This window comes from Taeniopygia guttata, chromosome 8 (genome assembly GCF_048771995.1).
Source record: "Taeniopygia guttata chromosome 8, bTaeGut7.mat, whole genome shotgun sequence".
In the NCBI taxonomy this organism is placed as follows: Eukaryota; Metazoa; Chordata; class Aves; order Passeriformes; family Estrildidae; genus Taeniopygia; species Taeniopygia guttata.
The window spans coordinates 3362749-3381723 of NC_133033.1; the positions used below are offsets into that span (position 1 = coordinate 3362749).

Here is an 18975-nt window from a genome sequence, read left to right on the forward strand (position 1 = left end):
TCCAGTTGCTAGTAAACACGTTTGGATTTAACCCATCTCTCAAGAACAGTGACCTGGTACAGCCAATCCCTGCATTCAGGGAAATTCCAGGAACTGGAAAGGCACTGCAAGACACACTTGGGACTTTGGCTACTTAAAAGGCACAAGTAGAAGTAGCATCTCCACATCTCTCTTGCAGAAAAATCCACATGAGGGCCCAAATCATTAAATAAGCTTTTACCACACAAACCTGTCTTGCTCTGACTCTTCCACCAGCTTCACAGAATGTATTTTGGAGACCTCATAAAGAGGGCACAAAACGCTGCCACAGGATCAGTGGCTCTTCTTGTCTCCAACTTGTGAAGGAAACCAAAACTTGAGCAGATAATTTCTGACCCTGGGCCTTGGGAATGTGGCAGTCTTTTTTACTGCCTCCACCTTGGTCCATTAATAACATTTTCATGTGTATCAAATTTACCCCCAAAACCAAAATCAAAACAAAGTTCCTTAGAATATCTTAAGCAATGTGCTTAAGTTAAAAAAAGAACTGGAGTCCAAAAATGGAAAGATGATTAGGGAGGTAGGTGAAGTTTGAATGAAACAATAATAAAAAGCCCTAAGAACACATCATATATTCATAATTCTTGAATCATTAAGGCTCTGCATGACAGCTCTCACAAGCACCAGTATGGCAAATTCACTGACTTTTAAGCTAGAGTGAAAGTGGTTAAGCCCTAGGACAAATAATTTGAAAATCTCAGCACAAGTCTGATCTCAGAGAGTTTAAAGGAATGCAGACTGCCCAAAAACACAGCAGCTGTTTGTTTTTTCTGCCACCTTTCCAAGGTTCATGTCTGGAGTGAGGATAAACAGTTCTGAAAAAACGTTATGTGGAGTTCAGACTTTAAGAAAATAAAACATCAGACTAGTATTTCTTGCAGAAAGAGTAAAAAAAACCCCAAACCTTAAATTATTCAGCCTGAAAGTTTTCAGGTAGAGCTCTCAGGAGCAGAGGTACATGGCTTGAGGCTTCAATATATTAAAATGCATTCTCTAAACAAGTCTGCATTTTCAAAACCTTGGCCTGATGTGGTTTTCTTGAGCAATATTCCTCCAAGCAGAGTTTCACATTTAATGAGGTAAAACTGTAGTCCCTACTTTATGCATATACACGCAAATAGAGGCCCTTTCAGATAAACCAACAAACAAATGAGATAGTGGATGAAGCCTTAACCACCCTGAAGTGATTTCCAATAGCACAGCAGGTATCACAGTCACAAATTTCTGCTAGTTTGGACATAATTCTTTATATTCTACCTCCTCCTTTCTCTGTTTGTGCCAAAACAAATGAGCACCTACTTTAATTAATTAATACATCTCTTGATAGGTTGGGCAATCAGAATTCTCTTAACATTTTAGTAGGTATGAGTTTATTTTGATCCACATTTAAAGAGACAGCCTGAAAAAGAAAGAGGTATCAGGAAATGTTCTTGGGTAGATTACCAGAGGAGCTAACTGGCATGAATAAGGATTCTCTGTGTTCCAGGCAGGTCAGAAACAGCAGGAAATAGCAGGCACCATGTTGAGATTCAACATCTGTTTATGAACTGTCCTTATACACAAATGAAGAGCTGCTACAGGACAAAATATACAAACCCAGAAAGTCTTAAACAAACTGGAACCCCTCTGGAGAGCCCCCCTGTTAGATTTACACCTGGTGCTACTGGGGCAACAGCATAAGGAATGGTGAGCACTGAAGAACTTCACCTTGTCTTTGTGATACACATTCAAATTATATATATTTATTTTTATATCTATCTCATGGCCCAAGATGGCACATGAAAGATGCCATCTGTGAAGGAGACTAAATCCAGACTGCACATGTGCCCACAGAGCTTCAGAGTGGAACTGAGGGCAAGAATGGCACGGGATGGGATGGACATGAAGAACAGGTGCCAGCAGTGTATCATGCTCTTACACATTCCCTGTTTTCCCTTCTTTGCAGGAAGATGAAAGCACTCTGGGGCTTAACCTCCTGTACAGATGCTGTGCACAAGGAATTAAGGACAACACCACACCAACTTTTTCCATAAAGACACGAAGGACACTTCATTTCTTTCCTGAAAGTAAAGTTACCTCACAGTATTTATTTTTCTCCAAAGGAGTCTGTTTGAGGTATTTTATATACAATGACAAACCAGCATCAGAAGCTACCAAATAGTTTCATGGAGGGAAGCTCAGAAGATGGAAATCACAGGAAAATAGTTTTCTTTGTATTTTGTGGCATGTTCTCCCCCTCTTATCAGTTTTAATTAAATATGAAAATACCTTACTGTGCAGATCCAGCTTCATTCCTCAGAAGAATGAGCTCACCTTGGAAAGTGAGATTGGAAGGAGAAGAGAGTTTCTAAATAGTTTCAAACTACAGTGAGTGAAAGTTGAAGTTATTTCTGTCATCCTAACTCCACGTACTATGTATGGGTAAATGCAAGTGGGCTTTGGGGGTGGGGAGAGTTTTGGATTTAACAGGCATATCTCTCTGCACAGCCTTATATTTTTCCCAGTCACCTACAGCATGAAAGGCTTTCCTACTTTCTTTCCCACATTGACAAAAAAATCCTTGTGCATGGGTACTAGAGGCAATAGCTGGGTCACCTTCCATAAATCCTCTTCTACTCCAACACTGGCACATGGATCCTGGCAGTGACTCTGGGACAGCCCCAGCCTGCCAGGGAACACAGGGACAGCCCTCTGAGGAACACCTGTGCTCCCCAGTCCTCTCTCCAGAGAGTCCCAGGATACAACCACACAGCAGAACAGCAGCAAGCTCACAACTAAGGCAGACAAGTCTGAGACAGAGCACTTGAAACACAGGTTTTAACTGAGATTCCCAGCTCCAGTTAAAAGCTGAGTGTCAGCAAGCTGAACAGAGATATAACTCAAATATTGTCTGAAGTGACGTAATAGTAAAATATAAAATATAGACATTTCAGAACTTCCACTTCACTTTAAAATTAAACCAACAGCCATGGGGAAATCTGAAATTCCAACTCTCCTGTCCACAGGAGAATTGAGTTTCCTATGCATGCAGTGTCCAAAAACCAAGAAGCAGAACTCCAGTCATCCCTGCTGGATCACACTGCAAGCATAATTGCTTCATCTGTTTCTCTGAAGTCAGTCAGAATCCTACCATCGACATTTAATTAAAGAAGGTAGTAAGAAAATAAACAACCTTTCTTGGAATGTCTTTGATTCCATAAGTACATATACATTTCACCCACCGAAGACTGAATTACAACCTTTCATCTAAAGAACAGCTTAATGGAATGGCACTGGAATAAAGAATGGGGGAAGGCGAAAACAAACCCTTGGTGATTTCATATAACACATTATATATTTATATAATATCGGGCTGGCTATCTGGCAGCATCAATTTGCAAGCTGCAGTAAAAGTGTTCATCACCTCAGTGCAAGCAAAAGGCTGAGCCAGGCACTTACACCAAATCAATAACCAGATCCTACTGAGAGTTAAAGCAGCAGATGGTCCATCACAATGAAGAAATGACAGAACACATCCATAGAAATGCCTGCTTTCTTCAGACACATTCTTGAAAGCACTGTATCATTGATCTAAGATTATTTTTATAGGCAGATGACAGGTCAAGCATAAAAGTGCTCTGTTTTAAAGGTTATGGAGTTGGCAAGCTTGGTATCACTGCCATGGAAAAAGACTCATTTTCTTTTGAAGTCTTCCTTGTCAGGTTATTTACATTTCACAGTTAAAAGGCTCCTCTCTGGAGAACACGCATTCTAAAATAAATAAGAGAAAAAGTCCTAGGCAAGCTAATGCTACTTTAAAGAGATAATGTAAATCAATCCTGACACCATCAGTGTCATCCTAAAGCACGTGGAGAATTTCCAGTGAAAGTTACTGACATTAAGCAGATTGAGAGAGTCAGCCAAAAAAAATAAAGCAAACCTGTAGGTAAACTGCCCTCCAGGCCAAGACTGTTGTTACAGCCATGTATTACAGTGAGAGGCAGAGGAGGAACACTCCAGTGGTGAAAGGCATTTGTTTGGGAAGTCTGGAGGAAGAATTGGTCCAGAATAAATAATTTATAGTGTTATCTGTGAAAATGCCTATGGAATACGACACCTAATTCTCACTGCAAGTTAGACAGAAAGCTGGATGCCCAGCTAAACACTTAAAGAATGTTACCCTTCAAATTATACGGCTCTTTTCCCAGCTATAAAATAACAATGCCACTTTCTTGCTTAAGAGCACATTTAAGGACTGAATTTATTAAGGTTCTTTCATATGCAAGGTATTACAGAGGAGTAAAGGTTTGGGGGTTTTTAAATAAAAAAAGAAAAAAAGAAAATACAAAAGAGGCCCTTATGGGATAATAAATTTCTTTGAGTTTTAATACTTCTAAGCAGTGTATGTACACATACAGTGCAGAGACTTCATGCTACATGGCTTTTCTTCCCTTCTCTGGATGAGAACGCTCCTGGAATGTTATTGTTTTCAGGGGGGTGGTTTTTAAGAATTTACTGTGAATATATGCATTATATATGTGCACACCAAAACACTGTTGGGGCTGTAAATGACCCAGGAGTTCATAAACATGGCTATTTTCTTATCTGGTTCAAATTTATGCAAGGAAGCAATTGTTACACAGCTCAGGCTGAACTGAGACCCAGTCTCACAGGGGACAAGGGGGCTTTCCATAGGGTTTCACATAAGGAAGAGTTCAAAGGAGATGACAGATTGTTTATTACATCCCTTGTACCATGAGGGTCTGATCCCTGATGGGGATCACAGGAGCTAATGCAAAAGAAACACCCTGAACACCCAGCTTGGCTCTGAGGAGAACTGAAACGACTGTAAAAAATATGAGCTTAAGAGAACTGAAAGACAACAAACTCCTCTGTGGTTTATGTCTCATTTTTCCTCAGAATTTAAGGCTATAACACCACAACCTCCTTCAACACTCCCCCTCAAGCCCAATGAAGAACAGTTATCCAGTCCCACCATTAGTGAGGATGTCAGCAAGAGGAATCTTAGACTCCCGGGCATCTCTTTATGAATATTATTAAGGGGAGATTGTCATCTCAACCTCACAGAAGTTAATAATTATACTGTTCATATATGTCCATTGCTTCTGCACAGGACCAACAACAAAATGGTTGTTTAAACAGAGTTTCCTTGCTTTGATGGGAAACTGTGTGTGCACCACTCATCAGCTCGAGTAAATGTCAATAATTATTATGGAAAAATAAAAGACATTTTCTGATACACCCAGTACAATTATTTAAGAGTCTTCTTCTGATGTTAGATGTTTTGAGACTGAAGAAATAAGACCTTTAACTACAATGGATATATGAACTCTGATTTGTTTTTATTATTTTGTTTTTTAAGTGCTGGAGAATGTTTTAACCATCACACACACACTCACATACACACACACTCTCAAGCTACCACACTAGGCAAGATCAGAGCTTAACAGCCAACAAAACACACATTCAATCCCTGAGATCATTTTCCTGAAATAGAAAACTACATATGTTTCTCAAATTTCACATCAAGCCACTGCACAGCCCGAGCTGCAGGAGAGAAGGGAGCCAAGCCTGCCTTTGGGCTTGGGGGAGGAAGGACCTGAAACCAAGATGATTCCTTTCATATCACCACATTTCTTGTCCACAATCTCCACTTAACAAACACCCCCATTTCACAGCATTTCTAACTGGGCTTGCTTATCAAGCAGCCTTTGCTTTGTCAAATTAAGACACATTGCCTTGGATTAGTGAGACTCCCTGAGTTCACGATGACTTCATGGTTGGCTCAGTTCAGTGTCTCTGTGGCAAACTGCCAGGAATACATCCCCTGCCCCCAATCCTTTCTACACTGACCTAGCTGGCTTTTTTTTTTTTTTTTTAGCAACAAATGAACACAATAGAAAATGAAGGGGCAGATACTGTCACAGAAAATTAACAATCCTAACACTTCAAAAAATTAAGTAGTAAATATTTGAAGATCTGAATGCAAGCCTCTGCAGTGCAACTTCTCAATGTATGTTTGAAGTTGGAAGGGGACAGTGCAGTTTTTCTTCACTGAGACACTCTGAAGGGCTCCTGTTCTTGTGGAAAACACATTAAGCTTCTTTTGCTAATATTTTGTAAAGGGCACTTGTACAATAACAATAGCTAAAGCTTCCTGTTTGCCTGTGTGCTTCCTGGCTAACATTAACGAGACCTGCCGACAATTTTTTTCTCCAGCACACAGAATTCTTTCAGATTACTCGGTAGACTCAAGGACATATCATTTTTAAATTTAAAAAAAAAAAAATCTAACAGTAATGGCCCACATTGCACCTGCCCTTCACAGTCCTGATAACTTTTCCAGCTACACATTTCCTACTTTCTTGATCAGTCTCTGTGTGTCACCAGTCTCCAAAGAACATGTTTTGAATTTATTAAAAAAGCCTGATAGCAGTAGAATTCTCTCATTTGGCAAACATACCATCACAGGGACACTTGCTTTTGGCTCCATGACAAGAAATTCATGGTACTTTGTCCAATCCACAAAAACACCATCCCTCCCCTCCCAAGCAGCCTTTCAAGATAATTCTCTCTCCTCCAGAGACTTCTCTAAACAAGTCTGCAAGTCTGAACTCTTGGGTTTCATTTCATAAACAGGACACAACACCCGAGAGTAATTCAGGACACTGAGCCCATGGGCTCATCACTAATCACAACAGCTTTCTGCAATATTCCCTAGGCCCCTTCTTTCCAGAGACAAGGCCTGATTTTTGGACCGGACATCTTTTGAAGTAGGCACAAAATATCAACAAGAATCCAAGCGCCAGATCCCAGCCAAAGGGTGTCCATTAGTCATGGCAGGGCTAGGAAGGAAGGGAAGGGCAGCTGGCCTCAAAACGTGGTGTCTGTGCTGCTGCAGTTACCACATCTCTCTGAAAGGATTGCCCAATCCTTGAAAAGGACACAGACATCCTTCAGATAATCATTTAACTCGCGCTGGTTTGTTTTTCCAACAGCGCCTCTAAAGAGAAGCTCCTCTTCTAAAAGCACTCTCCCTCCTCAAAGTTTCCAGCCTACTCTGGATAAAATATTTGGTGAGGGCTCCACTCACACAGCGAGAGACCTCACAGTGGTGAAAGTAAGCAACCTCCCAAGAATGGGTGGATGCACCAGTTGAAAAGATGAAGAACAAACACAGGGATGAACAAACATCAAATCCTCACATGTATTCAGCTCCTTGAACACCTCCAAAGAAACAGATTTTAATTCACTTCTCCAAATCATAGAGCAGAGATCTGAATCCAATTCCTGGATTCTAGAGCACCTCCCTGGTTTTACTGTTTTATTACAAGCTTCCCTCACTACCATTCAACAAGGGACCAGACTCTACTCCTGTTCATCCCAGCGGACTCACATCAACTCTGACAAAGCCCAGGGAGCTCTCTGGAAGTCAATCAGTGACATGGAGCCATCTCTAGCCGTAATTATCAGCTACTCAAAACAGATTACAAATAAACTTGAAGGACTCAATCACTTCTGACCATAAAGAGCCAACTACTTAAACGTGCACAAGCCAAGGAACTCATAAATGAAAGAAAACAATTTGTCAAGTATCTTCCTGTTGAAAATAGACTGTGTACTAAAGAGAGATCTCCCTCTTTCACAGAGATACAAATATTAGTCATGTGCTTCCCAGAAATGCTTTTTATCAACTACTAGCATTTGCTTTTCACTTTGCAATCTATCACTACCATAAACAGTGTGAATTTCTTTCTTATAAAACTGAGAAACTCCTGATCCTGAGATCTGTTGGAAGGATATCGTTTAGAAAAGTGAAGTATATGAAACATCTGTTCCACACTTTCCCATGTCATGATGGCAAGCAGCTGAAGACTGACTGGACAAGTATTTTCACAAGAAAATTATATGGGTCAAGTTCATAGATGAGATGAAGTCTCTGCCAGATAGCACATTACTTTCCCCAGATATTAATATAGCTAGAGTATAATAATATGAAAAAAAAAAAACAAACTGCATATATATTCAACTTGTTCCAACTTCTTTTGGTCATTTTGGGAGGTGGCTTGTAGCACAATGCTGGACACCCTCTATCTCAATGTCAGCCTGACATTATTCCCTACATTTCCAAACCCTCCTTCACTGGTCTAATCTCTCTTTCGTTAGAATTCATCTTAAATTCCAGTACACACGAGCTCATTTTGCAGTGAGTGAGTTGCCTATGATTGGAAATGGCCCTGAAGCAGAACTCTGGGTCTAAACACACATGACCTTTGAGAAATTTGTGTGTGGATTCCACCCAGTTTAACAGCTCAGCCCTATTCTTATCTGCAATGTAATCCCTCACAAGACTCCAGAACACACTAAGATTGCAGATGTGCATCTCTGGTAAGAACTCCCCATCCATAACACAGTAGCCTGTAACTAAACCAGAGAGGAGCTGAGATTTTATTAAGATAGCTGTAGCCAAAGTACCATATAAAGGAAAGGTTACCAGAGGTCCTGCATGGGGGAGGGAGAGCAGTGAGTCACACTCAGCACGAGCAGAAGTGCTGAGCCTCTGAAAAGCAGAGTCTGTCACAGCTCTTCCTCTCCACCGCAGCATTTCTGAGAGAAGTCAACTGAGTATTTAAGTGGCAAAACCAACACTTGTTGTTGCAGCCTTGGGGGGAAAAGCTGAGAAGTTCTAGGTTTGAATTTTTTAACTAACATTTAAATTAAATGTTTATTTAATTTTTAAATTAACATTTAAAATTTAAATTTTTCAAATAAAAAATTTTAAGTAGCATTTTTATAAAATGCAGAATAGTCAGCTACCGGGATCATTCAGGATAAGTCAATGGTTGTTCATCAGCCCAAAGCAGAAATAATAAAACATAACTACATTAAATATGAAGCATTACAAGTAACAGCTTTCCAAGAACAATAGGAATCAAAAATTTGGAACTCATCCTTTGCAATTGATGAGTGGATGTTGTTCAGTGAGATACAGAGCAATTACAAAGCCAGAAGGTAAAAAATTCTAGATGTTTGAGCCTCTACCTCAGAGGTAAGAAACACTTATTGTTTATTATAGGTCCACTGGAAAAAAAAAACTGGCAACAAGGCAGTTCAAGCCAGCAGAATGAAAGGTGAAAGACGTAGGATTTCATACTTAGAAACACACATCAAGAACTGCTTTTCAAATACATCAAACTCTGATCTCACACTACTTTGTGCACAGTAACCTCACTGAAGGCAAAAAGACTTTACATAATCTCTAAATGTCAAATACATAGAAAATGTTTTAGAGAGCCCCTTAATAATTTAAAGAAGCAAGGTCTTTGCTATAAAAGTGCCTTCAGAATTGCATTTATTTTGGTAAAATCCACATCACCAAAACAAATTTTAAAAAATAAATCCTTCTTTTATCAGGGCCAAGTTCTGTATGATTCACAGTGACTAACACTGTGTCTTGCCCTGTGAATAGACTCCTTTGTGCTCAAAGGTAGAAGGGGTGGTAAGAGGTAATAATGTCATACATGATAAATTCACACTTCCCCTGTACTATGAGCATATGCAGGACAAATTACTGGACTCCACCAACCTACAAGAAAATTCTCAGAAAACAGGTGTACATGGGGTAAAGCAGAGAAGGGAAAAAAAATAAGGTTTGATGCCAGCAAAATATTTCTTGTCCTTATTTTCCTGTCTTTTTCTTTCTTCTTTGTTACCCTACAAGAAAATCCACTAGAGCCAGAACAATGAGCTTGATTTTGGGGAGCACATTAAATATAGCAATGAAGGATTTACAAGGAGGTATTTTACTCAAAATAGAAGACTCTGAACCGAAGTGTGAGGGAGGACTTTGCCCAGAGATTATTCTCCCAACATTTCTTTCTCCCTTACAACACTCATCAATACAATCAAAAGATGGTGAGTAATCACATTGTCCTTGCTAAGGAAATGAACTTGTCAGTCTAAATTCAAGCATCTCAACTTTTGAGTATAATCCTCTGCAACTCTGGGGTTATTTTCAGAGAGATTCTCTGCTTCACCTGCAGGAAATTGCAGCCAAGGACACAAAGCCAAACCCAGGCAGGACCATGGAGCTGTCAGGATTACTGTGCCCTCCTTTTTCAGAACCTCCCCCACCTCATGCCCTGAGCAAAGGGTGCTAATTCTAAAAGTCTTGAGTACTTTCACAAGAAGCAGACCCTGGAATATTATCTGGGAGTCAGGGATTTATCCTCTTGAAGGTAGAGTTGGGTCAGGAGACAGGACTGTTTAGATTGCAAGATCTGTGGGGTGGGAGTTGTTCTTCTGTTACATAATTCAGAGTTAGACAGCAAAACCTGACTGAAAGTCCAAAGGAAGAAGATTTAAGATGCCATTTATCAATTATCATCTGGCAAGTCCTTGCACAACTCCTCTTTTTGCATTTTTTAAGTCAATCACAGCACTTCACTGCTGTATAATGCAAGGAATACATAATATATAATGCTCTAACAATAGCTGTCAATCAGGAAAACTAACTAGGGGGAAATAGAGTACTCAAATAAAAAGAACTATATTTGATAAGAAGGTATCTCTATTTCCAGAGAAACTAAAACTATCCCGTGGCCAGTTTTCATAGCAGACTACATTTTGCACAGATTCCACTACATAAACTGCAATGGAAATAACTGTGAGCTGCACTGAACTGGGCATGATTTTAAATAAATAATAAAGATTTCAAATAAATAAGACTAGCCCTCACTTCTCACAAGAATCTGCAAATGCCCTTCACCTGTGTCGGCCACTTTAATACAGATTTCTAAGGGGTTCTCTCAGAGGGTTTTGTTCAACTACTCAGCAAGGATTCCAGGGTACTTTTGTGGAGCAACACAGCTGCCATATTTTACAATGAAGTGACCATTTAAAGTTAGATTTTACCAGACCCCTCCCACAAAGAAATGCCTATTTCCAATTCTCAAAAAAGTCAATAAATTTGTCAACAAAATAGATTTCAAAGAATTATTGGAAGTGTATTTCACAGGAACTCCAGCAATCATATTTATGTTCCAAAATGACATTTTGCAGCAACACACCGTATCTGTGAATTCCACTGCTCCCAGGAACAACTGTGCTCAGGAATGCACAGTGGAAGCAGGAGATAGGTTCAAGATGTTTTGGGGCTGGCTGAATTACAGACAGATGCACATAACAGCAGGTCCAGTCAGAATGAATTAAAGCAGAAATGTACATAAGAAAATAGACAAAATCATATTGTTATAATTAACATACCTTGCAGTGACACCTGTGGCTTTCCAAGATAAGAAATCCGGAAGATCAAAGAAGTAGCCAACCTTCTCCCACGATTCTGGCAAGTTCTAATAAAAATATGTTTAGAAAGGCAGATATTAGAGGTCAGGCATGGTCATGCCCTTATTTTAATGCAATTAAAATCCCGATATTTAGGTAAAAATGACAATTTTTTAGAACTCATTGCTCTGATCATCCAGTCAGCTCTTCTCTCTGATTTACTGCCTGGAGAGCTGAGCCTTTCTCCCAGCACAGACTGATCATAGGCAAAGTTCCCCACGAAGAGCTCATGGAGGCACAAGTTTCAGATCAATAACCTGGGGTGTCTCTGTTCCTCATTAGCTGCTTGATGTCAGAGTAGTTTCAAAGTCAACAACTTTATCAAAAATCAGTCGCCTGAAAAATGTACTATTTTCTAAAGTAAGTCATTTGAGATTTAAAACTGCCTAAAATTTAAGATTTAAAATTTAGTATTTGTTAATTATAAGCATAGGAAGAAAACAAAGAGCTCTGTGAGCACACAAACAAAGCTTACAGATCTGAAAAGCCACACAACATTCTCAAACTCCTAAAAAACTCTTCTACCAAGATAGATAATTTACAAGGAGTTTCCACCACTGTTTTCTGAAGAGAGATGATGGTCAGAAAAGGCTGGTCACATCACCTGGGCCAGGCTCTATTCTTTGTTTCCATCTCCAAAGCTCAGTCTGATTTCAGCTGATGTTAGTACTGCACAGTCTCAAAACTACTTTTCTACAAACACAATCTCCACACCACCCACAGGTATCAGACCACGATGAATGGGAAGAAAGTTTTCCCAGGAGCAATGTTGTATTCCAGTGTGACAGACAGTGAGCATTGCTGTCCAGCAAAGCAACCCCAATGGCCCCCTCTAACCTCAGTACATTAAAATGAGTAGGGACTATCAAAACTACACAAAAGCCCACAAGGGTCAAAAATTAAACTTCCATGGGAAGATAAGATTGCTTGGAAAACCTCCACCAGCTTACTAAATCATTGAAAAGTGAGAAGTTTTCTCACTTAAGATCAGCTCCTGCTCTAGAAACACAAGTCCTTGCTGGGGTCTTTCTGAACAGAAATTAAATCCATGCAGTGTCAAGAATGTACAGGTTGAACTAAAGGAGAAGATTATTCCATTTTAGAGAAAACATTTGGCTCTTGAAATTCTTCCCTGTGAGGGTGGTGATGCCTTGGCAGAGGTTGTCCAGAGAAGCTGTGGTTGCCCCATCCCTGGAAGTGTCCAAGGCCAGGTTGGACAGGGCTGGGAGCAACCTGGGAGAGTTGAAGGTGTCCCTGCCATGGCAGGGAGCTAGAATGAGATGAGCTTTAAGGTCTCTTCCAACCCAAATCACCCTATGATTCTATAACATACTTTAGATACTCTGTGGTATCAAGCCAAAATCTTACAAGTTCAGAAAGTTGCTGAAATGGAATCGATGAATTCGAGAAAGTAAGGTACAACTGGGTAAGTACAAAAAAAGCAAATTTTTGCTTAGTTTTGAGTCATGCCAAGAATCTGTCTTAAAACTTTTTGAGTTTAGATCTTGAAAAGGTTCTAAAACTTACTGGGTTTCTGTTGAGTTCAAAAATTACAACTTTTTTAACACAAAACACACAACCTTTGGATGTCTGCTCCTGACCACTCAGGTTTAGCTCACCTCCCAGACATATGTGGTTACTACACACATCAAATTTAACCTCCTATATGAATGCCAAGGTGCTCCATAGTTTAGCCCAAGGATTATTCAGCCAGATTATTTCCATAATAAAAGCCATAATGTGTTGTTAATACACCTGAGAGTCTTCATGAAGCAACACGCTGTTACTGTCTGGCTGTTACTTTAATCAGAAAAGAAAATGGATGAAGAATAACTGTCCTCTTCAAATAAATCTGTTTCATCAAATACTCCTTGGATCCTTATTCTATTACTCCAAGAATTTCCAAAAGCCACATGTTAGTGACATTCAAAATACTTTGTTTCATGAACATCCAAATGATTCATTTTTTGCCATCTTGATGCTGTGTCATCACTAATTAGTACAGACAAAAAAAAAAAAAATCATAGCACGCCCTGATGCTTTTTCCAAACAAATTTAAAGTCTCCATGTTTTCAACACTCACTGAAGTTAATTCAAATTTATTTTCACCCAGTCAGGAGTCTGTGACCACATTAAAAGGATTGTGGAAAAGATCCAGGAACGTTCCCAATGCTGTATTCACATCCTGCAAGTCACCCTCCAAACTTACTTGCAAAAGAACTCACAATCTTTCTTCTCTCCAGAGGTGCTTATGGGGTGCCCTTTCTTCATCTCTCTCTCTGATTGCTTTGGGTTGCTTTAACAGCTACTCCTCCACAGAATGTTTTGAGACTGTTATAGGGAATCCCAAATATATGCAGTCAAAGAGTTTAAGAATTATGTAGTGCAATGTATTATAATCTTCCTAGGCAAGAAGGGAAAATTAGGGATTTCTTAACTGAAAATACATACATCTTTATCTAAATTACAGAAAGCAAATGCACATTGTGTGAAAGGCAGAAAGGGAATTATTCACACACTCACAGGGATCTAAGAACTCATGTCCCATGCCCTGCTCCAACTCAAAGCAAAGATTTACAACTTGCATCTCCCACACTTCACACTGGATGCCAAGCCATGTGATAGAGCTATTCCAGAAACCCAAGACAAGCCATGAGCAGAAATTCCATCCTTGCCAGAGCCATGGCTGCAAACTGATCAGTTCTGACACAGATTGCACTCTAACTGGTAAAAGATTAACTGGCTGAATTATCAGAGTCAGGAACTAGGGCAGGGGGAGAGGAGGGGCTTGGAAAGTAAACTCTTGGAGTAAGGCTGCTGTTGAAGGGGGAGAAAACTGCCTGCACCACCCAGACACTGGTGTAGGCATCCTTAAATCCCTGAGGTATTCTGGGCATGGCACCAGAGGCAGGCAAGCACCAGAGCCCAGGCCAGAAAGGGTGCAGAAGGACAGAGTAGGCACGTAGAATCAGAGCTTGAGAAGCTGGAACAAGCAGGGAGGACAGTGTGTGCCTGCTGGAAGCCTTGTCCCACTGCAGAGGAGAGGAGACACAGAGGGGACAGCCCAAGCAGGACGTGCTCTGAGGTGCAGGTGCTTCAAATCTCCCAGCTGTGAGTGCTGTTTCTAAATGGCACTTCTGCCTGATCAGCAACTGCAGCTAAAAACCAGATTCAGTCTGAAGTACAGCTTATGCATGTGTGTCTGCACTGTGTATGGATTGTGATAACACAGAGTGTTGAAACATTTATAAACAATTCTAAACAAGAGTTCAGTTCCAAACTCAACAGCCTGGAGTCATTCTCATTTAACACAGAATTTATTATTCATTTTAATGGAAAAATATTCAGTCATATTCAACAAGACAAAAAGCCAGCTGCAAGGGCAGCAAGCAGTGAAGAAAACATGCACCAGCAAAGGAGCTACTGCCAAGCTAATGCCACTGCATGCACTATCCTTCCCCTCACTGCCAGGGAAAAAGAGATTTTAATTGTTTCTGCAAATGATGCCACTGTTAGCTGCACGAGTGTACAGGAGGAAGAAGGCTGATGGATCAAACAGCAGCTCTAACTGAGGATGTGAACTGTGACATACAGGAAGATCACTGACTGCCATGAAAGAAAAACCTACTCACTGACTATTGACTTAGTTATTAATGGCAGATGAATGATATGCTAAACAGTCACTCCATGGTTTGGGCTTTTTTTTTCCTAAAGGGAGGCTCTTCTTCACTCATAAATATAAAATTAAGAGCAGAGTTGTGAAAACAGAATATAGAAGACTGCATTTCACTGAGAGGCAGTTACCAAGCAAATACCTACCCCCATCCAACATGCCCCACCCACTTAAAATAAACAATAAAGTTCAGCATCTCTGATTTAATGGGACTAGTATTTTTTAGAAATAGCTGGTATGTAATGTCATTAGTATGAGGAAAACATAACATGCATCCTTTTGTTTTGGCACAAGCTACAATAACATTTTCAGCCAGAAATTAGTAAACAACATTTTTTTCTTCTGCTATCTCTAGGAAAAAAAACATACTAACAGGCTAATTCTGGAGCTGGGCAACCCTTCCCTGAAGTTCTTACATTGCTGTGTTTGAGCTGTGCTCTCACTGCTCTAACACTGGTTTGCCACAGCATCAATAAATGTACAGTTGTGTTGTACTGACAAACTCCTGCAGCAAAATAATTCCCTAGTGAAGGAGCTATGTACTCACATTTTCAGCTTACCTGCAGGCATCTACCTCCCAGAACTACCTATCACTAGGTATGCAGTGAACATCCCATTTTTTTTAGCCAAAGTCACCAAAATTACAGAACCCACTTAATAAACTGAACAAAGACATACCAGCAACTATAGAAGTAAAAAACTACTGCAATAATGTTTTGTAAGAAAATTGTAAAGAACAAATATAAGGAAATAACAGCAAAACGAGTGAATTTAATTGGCTATTTTAAAAGAACCAGTAACTACTTTCCTTTTTAGTGAAGGTTATATTCAAATTTGCCTTAGTGGCTTCAGAAGACTTTGTCAGAACCACCTTTCAGCTAGTTTCTAAATATTTTTCAAAGGATTCTTTGTCTCACTTTCATTTACAGTTGATGTTCTCAATTCATGTGACCACATGACAAAAGTCAAATGTGGCTGCATCCACACAAGCGAGCTTTATAAAAAAACATGTATTTGTTTGGTTTTGCATTTAACACTGGACTCTATCACCACACATGATCTACACAGGCAGAAAAATACAACACTGCTCCTAAGTGAGCCACAGATGTGCACACTTTAACCAGAGTGCCCCACAGGCCTCACAGTAGCTGCATTCAGCTGATCATTTACTGCCAACAGCCGTACCCAACACACAAACTCCACTTGCAGGGATGGTTTTGCCATAGGAACACCTATCTGCAATCACAAGCATCAAGACCAACCAATTAATTTCATGGATGATAACTAAGAGGTGCCAGAGGGTAAAATGATTCAGCCCCAGTCAAACTGAACTGAATGTAAGCAAATACAAATCAAAGATAAGATGTCAAAAAGCCTACTATGGCCTTGAAAATTCAAGTTTTTAATTCAAACTCAAAATGGAATGGAGATGAAGAGCTGGAAGAAGAGAATACACCCTGAAGCCTCCAGTCACATCTCTATGTGGAAAAGAAAGTCAATAAGGATTAGATGAGAGTAACTTGTGACTTGAAAGAAAACCTGCAGCAACCCTCCACAAATAAATACAAGGGGAGAAGAAGAAAAAAGCCACAAGAGATAAAGACCAGTATCTACTTTTTGTACAGTGGTGTCAACTCATTCCTCTCACTGAATGAGGTCATCTGCAGCTTCAATTCCAGGAACAAGGTGATGGAAATGGAAGAGCACACTTAGGTCATTATTGAATCCAAGACTGGTTTGGGTTGGAAGAGATCTTAAATCTCACACAGGTTCCACCCCCTGCCATGGGCATGGACACCTCCCACTATCCCAGGCTGCTCCAAGCCCCTCCTGGCTTTGGACATTTTCAGGGATGGGGACACCACACTTCTCTGGGCAGCCTGTGCCAAAACCTCAGCACCCTCACAGGGAAGAATTTCTTCCCATCTAACCCTGCCCTCTGTCAGTGTGAAACCATTCCCCCTTGTCCTGTCACTCCAGACTTCTGTCCAAAGTCCCTCTCCAGCTGCCTTGTAAGTCACCTTCGTCCTTTTCCCCTTCTCCTTCCTCTTCATTACTTCCAACCAATTCACAGTAAATCTGCAAAGTCATATTCTTTAGGAATGCTTTTAATTGCTTAGATGAAAATTCTTCAAGCCACAGAAATTCCACTTCTCTCTTTAAGAGACACTCTAATCACTCACAACTTACCAGCATTGCTGATCAGACCCATGTCAGACCCTTCCTCACAGAGATCAGGTTTGCAAACACTGTTTTTAGTGGAACCCAGGGCAAAACATGATACAAGAGTTTCTCCTAATGTGGCCTTCCAGACCCAGGTCAGCACCATGGAAAGGGAGAGGACTTGGTAACAATGTACACACAATTAACTTCTCACTGTAACAACCGTCATTTAGTATCAATACTTTAAATAACTTCCTTCCAAAAGTGCACCTAGTAATCTCCTAAATTTATCTTTTATTTATTTTATCTTTATTATTTAACTTCTATTTTATTATTTCACTTCAGACATAAAGCAGTACTTTTCTCCACTGCACTCTTTCTGCAAAACCCGTATGAATGCAAGCAGCTGTGGAATGTGCACAGCTCCAATCTCAGGCAAAGATGTACAGAGGGAAAACAGCAAAAACATTTAATAGCAGAAACATTAAATTCCTGGGGAGTTCAAAATAAGGTCCAGAGAATTCAAAGCAAAAGTCAACAGTGATTTCTCATATATTAGAGTGTACAAGCTGACCTGGACCATGACTGCAAAGTGTCTGGCTGTGGGTTTTGTTCTGCTTTGTTTTCTTTACAAACATCCCTGTGTTGAATGTGTTACAGCCATGTCAAGCCTTCTGATCAAGAACTTTCCAGAAACATGATGCCAACCAAAGGAACAAAGGCTCAAAGTGGCTTCTGGATACACCTTGGTTTAGCCAGTTTTGATTATGGTCACACATAGGAGAACATGCCCAATCCACTCTTTCTGTCTTAACTTCCTGGGATGCTGTCAAGTATATGACAACATTAGGGCGGAATATTGAGAAAGGAATAAAGAAGGAAAGGGAAGGAAAAACCCATCTCACTGCACTCAATAGCCAGGAAAGCTGGAGAAACCAAAGCTATAATCACAGCCAGGCACAGTGTGGGGAACACTGTAAAACTTTCCCAGGCAGTAACCAGGTCAAACTAGGTACAGTGCACTCATTTTCTGAACATCAGTTAGCATAATTAAGTAAAAGCATAATGGGAATTTCAGTTTCAACTTTGCAAAGCCCTCAGATAGAAAAGATAGAATAAAATGAAAATGTGTCTTTCTACCTGCTAATCTTGCAATTCTCCCATGGGATTTGAAAACTAAGCTTCCTTTTTACCAGCTTGTGCATTATCACTAGCTTAAGAAATATTCCTGTAGTCAGAATATAAAGTGTATTTTCCCTGTGGTGTGTAAGCTAGATCAAAATCTCACTCTGCCATTGGGAAATACATTAAACACAGAAAATAAAGATGATGCAACTCAAAAAAAAAACAGGAACAACACATTAAATACCATTCTAGAAATATTTTTCCTGACCGTATCTGTAATACGTGTGTCACAGTTTACAATATATAAAATATATAAAATATGAAGAGACTTAAATAATTTATATTTGTAGCCCAATTCAAGACAGCCCACTCAGAAACATCAGATGTGGAAACTGCTGTTGTAGGTTTCATCTGAACAACCTGACATTCAAAGTTATTGTAAGATTTGCCTTCCTTGGTAAAAAGTGAGGGCACTTGCATTACATGAGGCTGAGTTTGAGCTGTCAGAGGCCAATGTGACCCTTTGCTGACATCCCTGATGTCAGGTAAGCCCTGGATGTATTACTGTGCCTGGCACTGAAAACAAACCCTCCCTCTGCATTTAATTCCTTTCCCCCTCCTACTTTGCAAGG

The 18975-nt window shown here is 40.0% G+C and overlaps 1 protein-coding gene across 5 annotated transcripts in view; it reads right to left on the bottom strand.

The window, feature by feature from the left end:
* Positions 1 to 18975, bottom strand: part of FGGY (FGGY carbohydrate kinase domain containing) — a 129423-nt gene that overhangs the window by 94629 nt on the left and 15819 nt on the right. For all 5 annotated transcript variants that reach the window (XM_032749830.3, XM_032749827.3, XM_032749826.3 and 2 more), the window contains one exon: positions 11305 to 11390. In XM_032749830.3, the coding sequence (XP_032605721.3) occupies positions 11305 to 11390 (86 nt within the window). The remainder of the gene's footprint in view (positions 1 to 11304; positions 11391 to 18975) is intronic.